The sequence below is a fragment of the Camelina sativa genome, chromosome 12 (assembly GCF_000633955.1).
Source record: "Camelina sativa cultivar DH55 chromosome 12, Cs, whole genome shotgun sequence".
NCBI lineage: Eukaryota > Viridiplantae > Streptophyta > Magnoliopsida > Brassicales > Brassicaceae > Camelina > Camelina sativa.
In genome coordinates this window covers 27,668,872-27,685,112 of record NC_025696.1, presented here as the reverse complement: position 1 = coordinate 27,685,112, position 16,241 = coordinate 27,668,872, and the positions used below count along the sequence as shown (strand labels likewise).

The 16,241-nt window shown below is 32.8% G+C and overlaps 2 protein-coding genes and 1 pseudogene across 2 annotated transcripts; 1 reads left to right on the top strand and 2 right to left on the bottom strand.

Annotated features, from left to right (window-relative positions):
- Window positions 1-3,645, top strand: part of LOC104732734 — a 4,394-nt pseudogene extending 749 nt beyond the window's left edge.
- Window positions 5,276-6,619, bottom strand: LOC104732733. The gene has a single exon (XM_010452315.1). It carries the CDS (start codon window positions 6,440-6,442, stop codon window positions 5,528-5,530), a length of 915 nt encoding a protein of 304 aa, XP_010450617.1. The 5' UTR covers window positions 6,443-6,619; the 3' UTR covers window positions 5,276-5,527.
- Window positions 9,938-11,576, bottom strand: LOC104732732. The gene has a single exon (XM_010452314.2). It carries the CDS (start codon window positions 10,914-10,916, stop codon window positions 10,092-10,094), a length of 825 nt encoding a protein of 274 aa, XP_010450616.1. The 5' UTR covers window positions 10,917-11,576; the 3' UTR covers window positions 9,938-10,091.

Here is a 16,241-nt window from a genome sequence, read left to right as displayed (position 1 = left end):
AAAAAAAAAAAAAAAAAAAAAAGAGCATATCTTCCGAGATGGTTAGTAGGAAGGCACCTAAATATAAGCTGCAGCAGGCTCTGAATGTTTCTCATTTGTCCTTGCAATGAAGATATCCCACAACACAAACCACCACTCAAAGAGAAACCCTCCGGGTGCATCAATTGCTACATTAAAAAAAACAATCCAAAGAGTTAGGTAATAACTTAGTCTGGATTGACAGCACATGAAAACAATTACATAACAAAACTCAAAATCAAATAAGGATTAAAGTGGAACAAGAAAGTAGTATTATTATACCAACTGGATCAGGTGAAATCTTCCCTTCAGTCATAAATGACTTTGCGGTATTATGAAGTTTCTTCTTCACCAAATAATCATATATATAAACGTCAAGCCTACAAAACCCAAAAAACAGGAAAGTAAGAAGAAAAAAAACAACCCTAGATCAGATCAGTACAACCTATATATATATATATATATGAATGATTAGTGAGTAAAGTAATTCTAGAAATCCTAAAAAAACAAAGAACACGAAGAGGATCAGAGGAGGAAGAACCTTAACCAAATCAATCACGAAGGAGACCAAGCCCAGCCGATTGTTGTAAATTCGTTCTCGAATCAAACCAAAAATAAAATCCTAGATTATTCAATACAACATACATAAGAGCGATTACAAAATAAACTTATCAATCCTAGAAACGAATTCACGATACAGAGAAATTGAAATACATACTACTAACCTTAATTTGAAACCAATCATCACGAAGGAGACGAAGCCCAACCGATTATAATAGTTTCATGCCTAAATCAAACCAAAAACAAGAACCCTAGAAAGATCAACACAAAATATATACGCGATTACCAAAAAAAAACTTATCAATCTTAAAATCGATTACGCGATTCAGAGAAATTGAATACATACTACTAACCTTAAGATTAATTTGAAACCAATCTCCACGAATCGTGAAGACTTTTTCTTCTGCTTTGANAAAAAAAAAAAAAAAAAAAAAAAAAAAAAAAAAAAAAAAAAAAAAAAAAAAAAAAAAAAAGAGAAAAATTTGGAGAGAGATTGAACATGTTGAAAAAATTTATTCAATCAATTTTTACCATTTGCATTGAAAAGGTAGAGAGGTTGGAAAAAATTATTCAGCCCATTTAACTTAAAAAGTTAGAAAAATAAATCGGTCCTATAATAAAAAAAATATTCAACTTGTTCGGCCACTATTTTGGAGATAAATGAATTGAATATTATTCAACCCAATTTTGTTCAACCCATTTTTTTAATTTTAAATAACAGCCATAATAAAGGCTGAGAGGGGGAGAACAAAATCGCACGGTCCTAAACGATGCAATTTAAACAGACCGCAAACGCGTTTTAGAGGCGGAGAAAATTAGCGTTTCTTTTCTTTCGGTTAAATATAGGCCCATTAATTTAAAAAGCTCCGTGTGTTGTTTTTTTTCTCACGCTCCCCTGCGACCTTTTGCTTTCTCTCTTCTTCTTCCTTGTGGTCTTAGGCGGGAAAATCACAAGGTCTCTCTCTCTCTCTTCTTCTCTTTTCTTTCAATTCGTTTTCGAATTGTGTCTTCTGTTGTCATCGAATCCCACACACAACACAGCCGAGTTCGTCTCCGAATTTCTTATCGATCTCAACGCTCTCAACGAGTATGTATTCCTCCAAAACCCTAGTTCCTCTCTCTTAACTCCTTCACTCAATTTTACCATCGATTTTTGAAATACTTCGTCTGATTCAAACGAATTGTGTCCTAAATTATTCATCTTTATGAAAACCCTAATTTTTAATTTGGAAATTTCTGATGAATTGTGTCTTTGAATTTGCAAATCCATTGTAGAGAAGAGAAAGGGCAAGCTGATTTTGAGGATTTGGAGTAATTTGAGAATCGAAATCATCATGTCACCTCTATGCAAGATATGAATCTTTTATTGCAAAGTATGCTAGAAGACAAGACAAGACATGGTGTATTACAAGGATCTGTTATGCCTCAGAAGCAGGCCGAACAGAGGTATGGTCTACACAAGTATGTCCTTCTTCTTTACCGCTGAAAAGTAAAGTTAGCTGAGTTCTCTCTAGTTTCTATATGGGTGTAGCAAGGCATAGGATATAGAGAAACCTTATTTAATCAGGTTTCAACTTTCGAGAAGAAATAGTAAAAATATGAGTTCATATTGATGGAAGCAATAGTAAAAATATTTGCTTTTAGGAGTTTGCAATGTGCACAAAGTTTAGTAAGGAACAGAAAATAAAGAAAAAAGTGGTTATAGCATTCAAGATGAGGATACATATTACTCTTTTCCTTGCCAGATTTTACAATTTCTCTATAATTTAGCGCATTCATGATTATTTTACATTTTCTTTCCTGTACTAGAGATTCAAAATTGATGCTCTCATGATTATTTTGCATCTTCTTTATGTATGTACCCCAGAGATTCATCTGGTAAGACCAAAGGCTTAGGAGATGACTCTCCTTGATGAGCAGCGGAAGCAGTGCGAGGCAAAAGTTTTCCCAAGTAATGCAAGATAAATATCTATCACATAGGTAGCCATTATCTTTTTTTCTAATGGCGTTATCCATGCAGTTGAATGCGGAGATTGGAGAATTTGATGAAGCCGTTGAAAGGGATTTATTAACGTTTGTCCAAGAGCTAGAAGCGAACATTGAAGAACTCAATCAGAAAATATTAGGACTGAAGAATCAGCAGATGACACTGCGAGCTACCTTTCAAAAAATGAGAGAGAAGAGTACACAGATGGATAACGAGGTAAGAAACAGCAGGATCTTGAGTTGAGTGCTCCTTCCTTAAACTTATTAATAGGGTTCTGTGATTTAGTTCATTTTGAAGTTACCTTGATCAAGTTGGTGAAGAAACAAATCCCATTTGTCAATCAGACGATTTGCATATGCTTCAATCTGAGAGGTGTTTTCTGCTCCTGACATGTGTATTTCTCTGTACAGATTTCCAAAGCAGAGCTTCATCTTTTGCAAACTGTCCAAGAAAATGCACACCTCCGCTCACAAATTGTTCAATCTCCAAGACAAATTGCAGGTATATTTTTGTTCCTACTAGCACTAGTCGTAAGATAAAATTTTGTGTATACACTGGCGTGATGTGGAGTCAGGGAACCTTAGAAGAGAAGAAGCTAGTAGTACCTTGGGAAACAACGAAAGCTGGGCAATCAGCAATGGTAACTTTCCAGGAAAAGGCTGCCATTCTTGAGGTCTATGAAATGGTATCTAATGAAATTCTAGATTANCCTTTGGGAAACAAAGAAAGCTGAGCAATCAGCAATGTAAACTTTCCAGGAAAAGGCTGCCATTCTTGAGGTCTATGAAAAGGTATCTAATGAAATTCTAGATTATTTACTAAGTCCTATTGATTAACACGTAGCTAAATGCATTTAGGACATCTTTTGCAACTTGATGGATAACTGATGGAAATTACCAAGTCCTAGTTCACTGCGGATATTGTTCGATTTAATGTGTCCAGTTTTGGATTTGTCTTTCAATTTTATGTGTGTTTAATGATGTTACAGGTAAACCAATGCGAAAGCTGTTGAGAAAGAATACAAAGCTCTTAAGCAGGTGAGACAGTCAGGAGAAGAAGCTAGAGTGAGCAGTTAGCCGCTAAATATGAAGTGATCGTGAAGCAGGTTTCTTTCGTTTCCATTGTTATATATTGAAGATTATGAAAATAGGCGGTTAAAATATTTCGATTCCCTGATCTGAACATTGGAGTAACAGTTAATATATTCAACAATGAATACAAAATAGGCGAAAAATAAGAGGTTCCCAAAGTTAGACCCGCACACTTGGCTTCTTACAGATTCTATACTGAGCCCTTTTTTTATGTTTGCAGATTCATGAATAGCATGGTGTCGTTTGATGTGTTTCTACCAAGCCTTTAAAGGTCAAGGCAAGTTAGGATTGAGCTAAGTATATGATAGAGAGAGAGAAAGAGAGATGATTTTAACAACCACATTTGCTCACTTTTAATATTACTGTATTTGCTACAAAAAAAACATTTATCAATGTTAGTATAACTTTGTATCAGTTTATGTTTTACTAGTTTATCGAAATCGTGACCTCAAAACACACAAAAAATACTAATCACACCACTAGACTATCGAACTTCCCTGAAACGAATACAAATTGTTTTTACAAAACATTAAAAATGTGGATAAATTTTATTTGCGGTGCCAGTGCTTTTCAATCTTCTTCAATCGCGATCACTTTGTTCTGCATCCTCGGTGTTATGCACACCAAATTATGTTCAGCATGTGAAATTTGACTCTCTTTTGATTTTCGATTTTTTTGCATATAATAAGCACGAGTGAATTAAAACATACATATACATAAAAACACAAAATAATATACTACTTAATAGAGTATTACATTTACATCCAGTGAAATGTAGGCTATATGCATGTGTGAGCTGTAAGGTTAAGTCCATAAATCATGGGTTTTGTCGTTAAAAGAAGAGAAAGAAAGAACCTTATTTATAGACAAGGACCAACCAAGACAGCCCTTTCTATGAGCTCTCCTCCAACAAAAAATGCCATCTGTTCACTTATGATTTCTTCACTCTTCTATTTCTTTATATATATATATATATATATATATATGTTGTACTACTGTACGTACGCACGTAATTAAACAATAAACAGGAAAAAACAAATTGAAATGTGGACCTTTCACTTAAAATATTGATTCAGAACTAAAAGTATACTAAAAACTATTGGATGAAAAATATATATTGATGTGTAAGGTAACCAAATAAATTCGAGCTTATAACAGCGGTATTGCTTACTAACGTGGGTTTGTAACGACCGCTTAACGTCTAGCACGTTTTGGAAACTAACCTCGATGTATGCACTACTTTCTTTTTTATATTTTTTACAGCATATACAGTATAGAGAAAATGTATAAAAGGATCCATGATATATCAACATTTTCTTTATCTTTGGAAGTTTGGAACATCTGTTAAGTGTTAGAACGTGATTTCAGTATATACTATAGTGTTAAGTAATAACTTTGAAAATAAAACTGTCATTAGTATCTACTAAAACCATATATAATTTTCGTACAACTTATGTGGTATTTTAGAATATTTCTCATACATAATTGTAAATCACACCTCATTTTATTTTCGCCTAAACATTTTTTACTATTTACGCTACAGTTATATGAAAAGACATCTACAACAAAGTAACTACATCCTATATATTTGGAACACGTAATAAGAAAAAAACCATTGTAATATCATATATATCTTCTCATTCCAAAAGAGATATGTACTGATCAGACAAAGAGTACTAAAGCCGGAGTCGAAGACAACTCTAATGCAAACTAATCACAACTCTAAGTTAGCTCTAACTACTACGTATACACACGTTTAATTATGTTGATACATATGTATATATAGATCTATATATATGTTGGTTTCAAAATGTAATGTCGCTTACCAACGTCAATACTATTTCGATTTCTTTCGTCTTTCCTGTTTCAGTCAAATGCCAAGCCTTAGAGCTGATTCAACATCCAATCTCCAAGCAAACCCACCTGATCTTATCCTCCATACATCACACGGTACCGTCATCTTCCTCCACGTGGACGGCTCATACTTAACCCTAACCCTGCACGTCACCGCACCGTATAACTCCACCATGCATGCTATCTCCTCCATAAGGTCCATGGCCACCACCAGCAACACCCTGATCACATCCACGTCCCGAGCTCCCATCATCCCCCGGTACGCCTGGTTTACCCAACAGACCCGGTTTGACCCATCCGAGACTAACCACGGATACGTGTCAACCTCCAACATCTTCATCACTCTCTCCTCTCCCTGATCCATACGGCCTAACTGCTCAAGGATGTGATACCCTCCCAAGTCAGTACACGTGTCACTCACACACTCCACCGTCAACCACGACTCCACCATCTTCCGATCTGAAGATGACGACAGCCCTATGATAGAACCATACAAGTTCTTCTTTGGATCCATATCACTGATCAGATCCGAACAATACTCACTAGCTTGATCTCCATTGTTTCCTAGATCTCTATCCTTCTCCGGCAGCAACTGAAGCGTGACGATATCGCTTCTATCATCACCATCTCTCTCTTTATGTAGATCGGTCTTTTTGTTCCCACCATCGCGACCATTCTTTTTACCAAGTATCCTAGAGTTATTATTATTACCACCACTACTTTTTCTATCCCGAACCCTAACATACTTCCGTTTCGGTCTTCTGTTTCTTCCAAGGAAACTGCTACTCTTTGAATCGTCGGAAGATTCACCAACAACTGGTTTTGGTGCGATCGGACGGAACCGTTGCATTATCTTGCTTATAACGGTCTTGTCCTGATCCGTAGCACCATCGCAAAAAGAAGCTTGCCGCTGCGTTCCGTTATCATTCATGACTTGAGTCTGCCTCGATCTCACTATCTCTCCGGTTGAGTTAAAATTTTGAGATGTTCTTTTATGGTGTTTGATATAAGGAAGTTGCCCAATATTGTTTAAAAGATAAGGAAAATAAAAAAAATAGTTGAGAGAGTATATGAGAGATAGAAGAGGAAAGTTACATAAACACGTGGCTAGGGCAAGCGTTTAGCACATTTAGAATATATGATTTGATGATTGGTTCCATATTTATGCAATGGGTCCCCAATTCATAGATGCATTTCAACATATTTATGTTGACAGCAAAAACTTCATACAGTACATATATGTTTTTGTTGTCGTAATATGTATTCGAATTGTTGAAACAAAGTCTTCATAAGTATCATTAATGTCCTAATATCAAAGTATTAGATTTACTGTGAACAGAATTATTATATCTCATGTACTTTATAAAAAAAAAACATCGTCATATACGTACACTCTCAGTATATCAAATGCTAAGCAATTCATAAATTTAACGTTAACAATGAACAATGTTTTACTATAAAACGGCATTTAACTGATTACGTGTTCATATATATATATATATATATATAATATGGGTTCAAAGATATCTATCATGTGGGCTGATTTGTGAGAGAGAGTTTCCTACAATTTAGGTGTGATTGCTTATTTTTGTCTATAAGTTAGTTCCCGTTTAAAAATGGATATATAGTCTGCAATCTACATGTAAATGTCCTTAGAAGTTGTTTATTATAAATTGAAGCTAACATCAATTGTAGTTGGTATAAAGGACTCAAACTATTCGGTTAAAAAGGACGATAATATAAATACTATACTTACATTTAAACACAATAATGCTTAAAAATCATATTACTCGTTTTTTAATTTTTTTTTTACATTTTTCATTTTTACCAGTTAAAAAAAAATTGTTCGTTTGACTACCTTATTCTTTAAATTTTGTTTAGAAAGAAAAAATATGGAGGACTACATATAGCTAAATAATAAAGTTATTCTACCAATTACGGAATTACCTAAACATAAACTCAAATATATATAGGTCCATCGTACATGCATGATGCATCCACGATTCACTGGCTGTGTACATATATGCAATGCAGTATGTATAATACGTACGTATAGACACACGTGTTCAGGATTATATCGAGCCAAACAAGTACAAAGAAACTATTTTTTTTTTTTTCAAAAGCAAACCAATAGAAATAATATTTATTGAGTTTTTGAATTTCAAAAAGGCAAGGCACGACAAGATATATAGATATAAGCGTATCTATCGTGATGGGGAGATTAGAGATTTTGGTCCAAATCAGAGAGTGCTGGACCAATCAGTCTCAACCATCTATTCCACCACTACGCAAAGTTTTAATCCACGTGGACTTTCTCCTCACCAATAGCGTCGCTCTTCATTTATCCCCATCACACATTTGTATATATTATAGATCAAATAGTATTTTATAGGACCATTTCTTTATAGGTCTAGATTGAGAGATGCTAGTTTTACAAAGAATAAAAGATAGAGAGATGCTATCAAATCAGAAGGGGAAAAAAAAAAAGAGATCGTGAGATGCTAATTGGGTTTTATTTCTTACATGCATACAGTTTAAATAGTTGAAAGTTTCAGAAGTTGCATAACAAATATAAGTATCCAACGAAAAAAGTGGTAAAGCTCATTTACTGTAAATCAAAAGTTAAATTTTCATTCATTATGATTTGTATTTGAATTCAAATTTGCTCTTAAAAGAGTTAGCTAAGCTAGTTTGATTCTTTGTTTCTAGCTTGAAATTTTTCGTAATTTGAAGATAAGCGCATATATTGATCAGCAATTATTAAAAAAAAATACTCATTTAGTTATTTTAGATACTTTCAAAAACTTCACACTGGATGAAGCGAATGTAAAAGACTTTTAATTATATTTGCCTATAGATTTTGTAGTCTCTCTAACCCTATATGAAGTAAATTTAAGACAATTGGATTTGCTCTTCTTCAATATTATTAATCTACGGAGCTACATACGGAGAATGCAGACATGCAAGTACATCATCATGCAGCATTAAAATACATATAATGTTTCACTTATCGCGATGACTACTGAGTTTACTATTCGCTTTTATAATACTTTAGGTATATATATATCTTACGTAATTCTTTTAGGGTCAATATTGTTTTATTTTCTTTGTAGACTTTAGCTTATTCGAGAAAAACAGACACGTGATAGGCTCCAATTCGTTTTCTCGTCAACCAAAAATTCCATCACTGTTATAAAAATTCCACAAGCCGAGTCCACAAGAACGTGACATCAACGTACGGGTTAGATTCATCTCACAACAACACTTGAACGGCCACGATCGATGAAACTGAGCCCCAACCAAACACTTCTCTCCCAGGTATGGCTATGGCATGGCGTCACTAATTCAACGAAACAAGACAATTAAACAGAAAGGGAAAAAAAAACAAAAAACATAAAACGTGAAAGCTCATTGGTTGATGTCTTTCTCTGTTGAGATGCCATGTGTAATATATTTTTCCCCTGTGTGTGTTTGAGTGTTCCATAACCACTTTATTTATTCCCTCCCTTCGATAGATCTTTTTGCAAATTTATATTATTTGTATATTTTTCTTATAACTTTTTGCTCAGCTAATGAGAATTCTCCATATGTTGGGATTCAAAAGCCCACGAAGATTTTTAGATGTGATGTAATCATCATTATTGGCTACTGCAGAATGGGTCTATCTAACATGCGCATATAGCATATCGACACTTCTATATAATAAAGCCATAAATATACACCTAGCTAGTTCAGCTATATTCACACACATATATATATATATATATATATGTACGTACAAAACCTTCAAATGTCCTAACCCAAAGATCTTTTTCTTGCAGCATATGTAACTCCAAAAACTACAAGATGAGATTGTCCAATAATATAGAGACTAATACACATGTCGGTAATGAAATCTCGAGGATCTTGTTCAGTTGTTCTTAAGAACACACATCGGATTATTCTCTATATGTACAGTTTACACGGTTGCTTAAATCCATATATATTACTAATTATAGTTAACAGTTTATTTATCTTTTCTCCAAAATATACATAAATAAAAGTACATACAAATATGTATATGTTGTTGGTGGCTTTGGTGCATGAATGCATAATAGTGTCCCAGTACAGTTCATTTATCTCTCAACCATAAACTACATTTATATTCAATATATAACTTCAACAGATTTAGACATGTTCACTCTCTTGAAATGCCAATTAATCTCCCTTGTTTCTATTTTATGACGATGAACTGTAAAATTACATATCATATCTTAAAACATGCAAATTTAGATCTATATTGTATACCCAAATGATAGGTATATATCCAAATGAATTCAAAAGCCAAGCAATGCCATCTTTTTACTGATCTTTGCCAATCAATATTTGACATTATGGCAATTTCTAATCAAGTCTCATACACACAAATTTATTCCGGAAGACTTGATTCTCAAGACTTCCCCCATGTATATTAGCATTAAATTCGTTTCTCTTTTGTATTACACTTATTAACTTCCTAATACACAAAGTTGGAAAGAGTGATTAAGTTGTGAGATTAAACCACCTTAACCACAACTTGATCTTACTCTCTATATACCTCATCAGAGCCAAAGAGTTAAAGCTGCACTAGTATCCAATCTCCATGCAAATCCACCAAACTCCATCTTCCACACATCACACGGCACCGTTTTAGTGTACTTGGTCTCTCGCCACGTGTATTCCAGTCTTACCTTACACGTAAAAGTTCGGTAGTCATAAAACGTCGCCGTTTGGTCAACCACCAACCACACAATCACCTCTCCACCGAACTCGCCGTCTCCGGTTACTATCTTCCGGTAAGCCTCGTTAACCATTACAACACGGTTCGAACCATCAGATATGAAACCAGGACACGTGTCTTTGTCTAAAGCATCCTTGATCTCTTCGTCTGTTAACCCTACCGCATGGGATACTGAGCCACTGTTAACGGACTCCACCGTCACCCACGTCTCTACCGGAACCCGTTGCAGCACTTCATCGCCGCCGTTAAACTTGAGACACGTGTCCGTTTCACAGGTTTCATCTCCGATCATTGCTTCCACCGCTGGATCCAGATTAGTATGATGATCCAAACTCAACGGCGTAGATCTCTCCGGCAAGAGCTGTAGCGTGACGATATCTTCCCGACCATTCTCCGGATCTGTCGAGCTAGATCTGACGCCGTCGTCCGTCTTTGATCGACACGTGGCTTTACTATTCTTGGAAACCCTAACGTACTTCCTCTTCGTCCTTCTCATGATACTCGTATCTCCGACGAATGGTTGACCAGTAGTCGTCGGCTTTGGAGCGATCGGACGATACTTAAGCATGAGAGTATCAACAGAGGTGTTATCTTGCGCTTTACCTGCGCATCTTAGCGTCCGCCATAACTCATGATCTTGATCCATTTCTCTCTCTCTCTTTCCTCTATCTCTCTCTCTTCACTCTCTCACTCTCTCTCTCTCTTTTCTATTTCTCTATATTCTTTCTGTGTCTCTCCGGTGGCCGAAGAGATTAACATTTGGGAATAGGAGAACGCCACGTGTTTAGGGCAAAAACATATATATGCGAGACAGTACTTGGATCAGTGGATGGTAATGTTTATGTGTGCGTCTCATTTATGCCATCGTTACACTAATTTTATGTCTCTTTGCTTCTTTTGTTTTGTTTGAACTTTTTTTTTCCGATAAAAGGATAAATTTAACCATTATTATTTTCTTAAAATAATCTTGGTTTTTAATTCTACGGTTTATAAGCATGCAAATCCTACGTTTCTAACCAATTACTTGTGACTAATTTTTTAAACCTAGGATCTGTTTTTCGTCCATCTATCTTATCATAATAAAAGCTTCATTTCCCAGTAAAATAATGTCAATTTGGGTAGGTGTCGACAGGGGTCATTGTAGTTCGTTTATTTGATTGGCGGATTTTAATTAGATTTCTTAGTCCATAACATCATATAGTTATAGGGGACATGTACACTCTATAAAAAGATTAAGTAAGGATTTCTTTATTTTATTTTGTAGAGATTAAGGATTATACAAGCCAACGATTACCGGTCATGGACTGATTGATATACCGACACATAATTTTTATTAAGTATATCATCTCTTCATGTTTTTTTTTTTTTGGTAAAAGAAATTTTTTTTTTTGGTAAAAGTCATCTCTTCTTCATGTTTTATATATATGTATATAAACTCTTATGCGTTTGATTGATCAGTTCATACATGCGTGTGAGTGATCAAATCCAATAAAGAAGCTTGGAAAAACTTGTAAACGTTGTCTATTTGTGACTACCGTATTGATCAGTTGACGCATAGAGAAGTTCTAAAAGAAACTTAAAATAAGTCCTCGATCATAAAATCTAGTAGGTATACACTTGTTTCGTCATGTATTTTATCTATTTATGCTTTTTAAATTTTAACTAATTAAAGTACAAAATACAAATGACTATACTATTATTATTTTTAAAATTGCACAATTTGCTCTCAACCACATTCGTTTTCAATTCACGTGGTTTATTAAGTTGAATACATAACCTTATTACATTTTCTAAACCAAATTGCACTAGATGGTGTTCAGTCGGCTTTTATCTTTCGGTTTAGGTTCTGAATAATATATATTTTTCTATGTTTGCAATATATATAAAAACTGTACGGACACAAGATGGCTCGGTTTTGCACGATATTAGTTCCAGCTATAAATGGCATGGTAGACTACTTGGCACTGGCAGCATGTATTTGTATAAAATATGACTGTAAATCTTCTGAAATATCTCGTCGGGCTCAAATCCTATAAACGGGTCTTGAGATACGAGATTAACAAAGCTCTCTCCGTATTAACAAAACAAAACAAATATGTATGGTCGAAACCGATTACAAAGCAGGCAGACACACACAAACATTAATTATACTATAAGCAATGTGACTTTTATAACATACATCTCTCCACATATAAACATACACATTGGTCGACATGATAATTTAATTGGATGGTTATCTAAAGCACCCAATAATTCTGGGAACTGCGATGCGTGATTTGATTGGCTTATTGCTCTTTTATTATTATGAAATTTATACTATATGATAAAATTAGGTGTATGGGTCCCATGATCAGGCTAAAACAGCATCTGGTGTTTTTTTACCTCATTTCAAGACTACTCTTCTTATATGGTCCTTCCTTCTCCTCACAACCAATCAAATTGCATGAAGTGTCCTCCATTTCAAAATTGAAAAAGCTGGCATGTCAGTGCACATTTGGAAATATATATACGTATAATATCTATCTCTATCTATTTAAAATATGCATATGTCTATATTGTGTCTCCATTTATGGAAGTGTAAAGCGATAAGCCATAAGGGCTTCTCATTGTTCCGTGGTCGGACCTATGCATCCCCGGTTCTAGGGGTGTGCCCTCATTCAGATTTGGTTTTTTAAAAACTAACTGAACTACACAACTAAAGTAATTCTGGTTTGAGAAAAGAAAAACAAAAAGTTCTGGTTTGGGGGTTTTAAAAAAATATATACATATTTTCTTTCTTTTTAAAATCATATAGGTTTCGTTTAGAGTTCAATTCGATTCAGTTTTAGGGTATATAGTTAGGTTTAATTAGAGTTTGGTTCATTTGTATCTTATACTTTTTATATGGTTCAAGAGTTTCCATTCTAATTTTGTTTTGGTTCATTTGTCATCAAGTTGTCCTTAATCTAAATTTCAAAATTAGAGAATATTAAGGATGTGTGATATTTGTATTTGCATTTGATAAAGAAAAATTCAAGGAATAAACCTTTGTATTCATTTTCTTTATATAGAGCACCAAATAAACCAAATAAACTAAAAGCATAGTATTCATTTACTAGACATATAAACCCAATAGAATCGATCATATGAGTTTTGTCAGTTTGGTTCAATTTAAATTCCTTTCAATTCTGTTAAAGTAAAACTTTGAGAAAAACTTTGACTAGACTCTGTAAGACTGTAACCAAAATCATTGTTACAATCAAATAAATAGATGGGGTTGTCTTTAAAATAAATATTTTTAATCATGGTATTAATATAATTTCTAAACAACACAAACTTTTTGAGGGGTTTTAGATTATTTACTAGATTCAGACCCGCGTATGTGCGGGATTGATTTCAAAAATTAAATTTGCTTTCAAAAAATAAGTTTGCTATTAGATTTATAATATATTACATGTGTGGAGTTATGTTTGTAAACATATTTTTTTTAGGAATGTTAACATTCATAATCCGCACTCATACCAGTTAAGTATTCAATTTGTTTATAATTTGGTTTAGACTAAAAAGTGATCAGTTTTGTCTTTGTTATATGTAAAGATAAACTATATTAAACAAAAAAACAGTAAGAGAAAGACGGTATATCTATTTCAGGACAGAATATAGTAAAACAAAAGTAGTATGTTCCGTCCGATATATGATTTTCCATCTAATAACCGTGGTTTTAATAATAATCTACACATTTCATATTATATATTTTAGTTTATCAGATAAAGAAATAAGTAAGTGTTTTGGATCCTCACGTATGTGTGGATTTTGTTTGTAGATATATTTAGTGTATAGAATCTATAACATAAAATTATAACCCTTTCACCATAGAATTTATTAGAATCGTAGCAGTTATGATATTAATCCACTAAAACTATTCTTAAGTGTTAAAAATTGTTTTTTTTTCCACTTATGAACTAAAATCCGCAAAATTTCAACATAGCATATATTTTGAATTAATATTTTGGAAATTGATAATATTTAAATTTTTTGAGATACTAATAAATCTAAAATCCAAAATTTATATAAAGAATATACTACTTTTCAATATAGTAAATCGTGGTTAGCTTATATATTACAAATATAATAACTGTTTTCATAATTGAAAAAAAAATCAATTTTTTGGTCTTAATCTATTTATTATAATCAAAATTAATTAGTATTATTGATAAACTTTTTTTTGAAATAAAAAATAAATAATGATTTTATAATGGACATATTCAATTAGATAGTCGTATAATATACCATCAAATTAAATAAGTTTATATATATAGAATATTGACTTTAATAATCTGATCTGTTAACTTTTAAAAATGATTTTTCAAAAATATTGGGCATAAAACTATTGATATTCTAGGAGTCCATTTTTTTCCTTCATTCAACAATATTATTATACACTTGGTAAAATAGAAAACAAAAAAATGTGAATTTACAATTTCTTTGTAAAATATATCAATAAACACTTTATATTTTATACCACACATATATATATATCTTATACTAAACGTGTGGATGGATGCACAAATCTTATATACAACATGTTGTTTGCTTGTTTAAAAGTCTAAACACAATAAAATCACAAGTCGATTTGCATTGTTTATTCGATTTGCACGTAAGTATATTGTTCACGTCATAATTAAAGTCCCTTGATTTTACTACTCCATGTTTCAACATACATGCTTTCTTCTTCACACTACTAATCTCACAAAAAATATGGACATCCTTATGTGTTTAGTGACTGCAGCCAAGCTATCATAAAATGGTTTTCATACTTTCTTCTTGTGTGATGTTTGTCTTAGGATGAGTTGGAATTGTACATAGTTTTCAGGTTTATCAGTCATTTATTCTCTGTATGAACATAAAACTAAAAAACAATTTCGTTTTGATCAAAAAGAAGACAGTTTCGTATACTTCTCGACTATGTTGACCTTAAACCTTGTATAAACCCACCCACATTATTAGCTAATTTAAAAATATTTTAAATATTAACAACAATGAGAATCTTAATGTTTATGTATATTACATACATGAGTTTGATTCCCAAGTCCAAATTATTGAACCAAAATTTTCCATCTACAAAAACAAAGCACACAAATTAATAATACACAAAAATCACCTTAAAAAATTTTATAAATTTCTTAATTGTTCATTTATTGTTAAGATATTTCCTAAATATAATATTTTCTTGTTATTATTAGAAACATTGCAGCCGATAATTTTGCAAATTTGTTAATTTTACATATTTAGAATTGCCTTAATTTGCGTGACTGTGGGGACACAAGTATAGTTTTCTTTTTTCATTATTACTGACATACGATAATTTTGCAAATTTGTTAATTTTACATATTTAGAAAAGTCTTAATTTTTGCGTGACTATGGGGACATAAGTATAGATTTGTTTTTCCATTTTTATTGATATTCGAATTTTTTTTTTAGGAATACAGTATCTTAGTAGTTGACGATATTTTAGTTATTATTTCTTATTTAAAAAATTATGTTATGTTTGGAAAGATTGGAGATTTTTGGACTATTGTATTTATTAGGACTCTAGATAATGCCTTATTAGATCTCCTTCGTTTGGGCCGGACGTGTTTAACTAATTCAAGGACCGATTGTTTTTTCTGAATGAGACTTTGTTTGTTAATGGGAATAATTAATCTGACTCCGAACACAGTATACATAACCCGAATTAATGAATCCCGGGTCACAGACGGATCCGCGCGTTTGGACGTTTTAAATTACTTTAATGTCCTTTTTGTATTATATGCTTTTTAATTTATTCAGGGTCATTTTATGTCATATATTTTAGGATTTATTTTGCCTTATAAATAATGCTTCCCTTTTAATAGTATAGATTAGGCACTGATGACCAATTAGCAATAAGGAAATTGTCTCAAATGGAACCTCTATTTTTTTTTTTTTTTTTTTTTTTTTTTTTTTTTTTTTT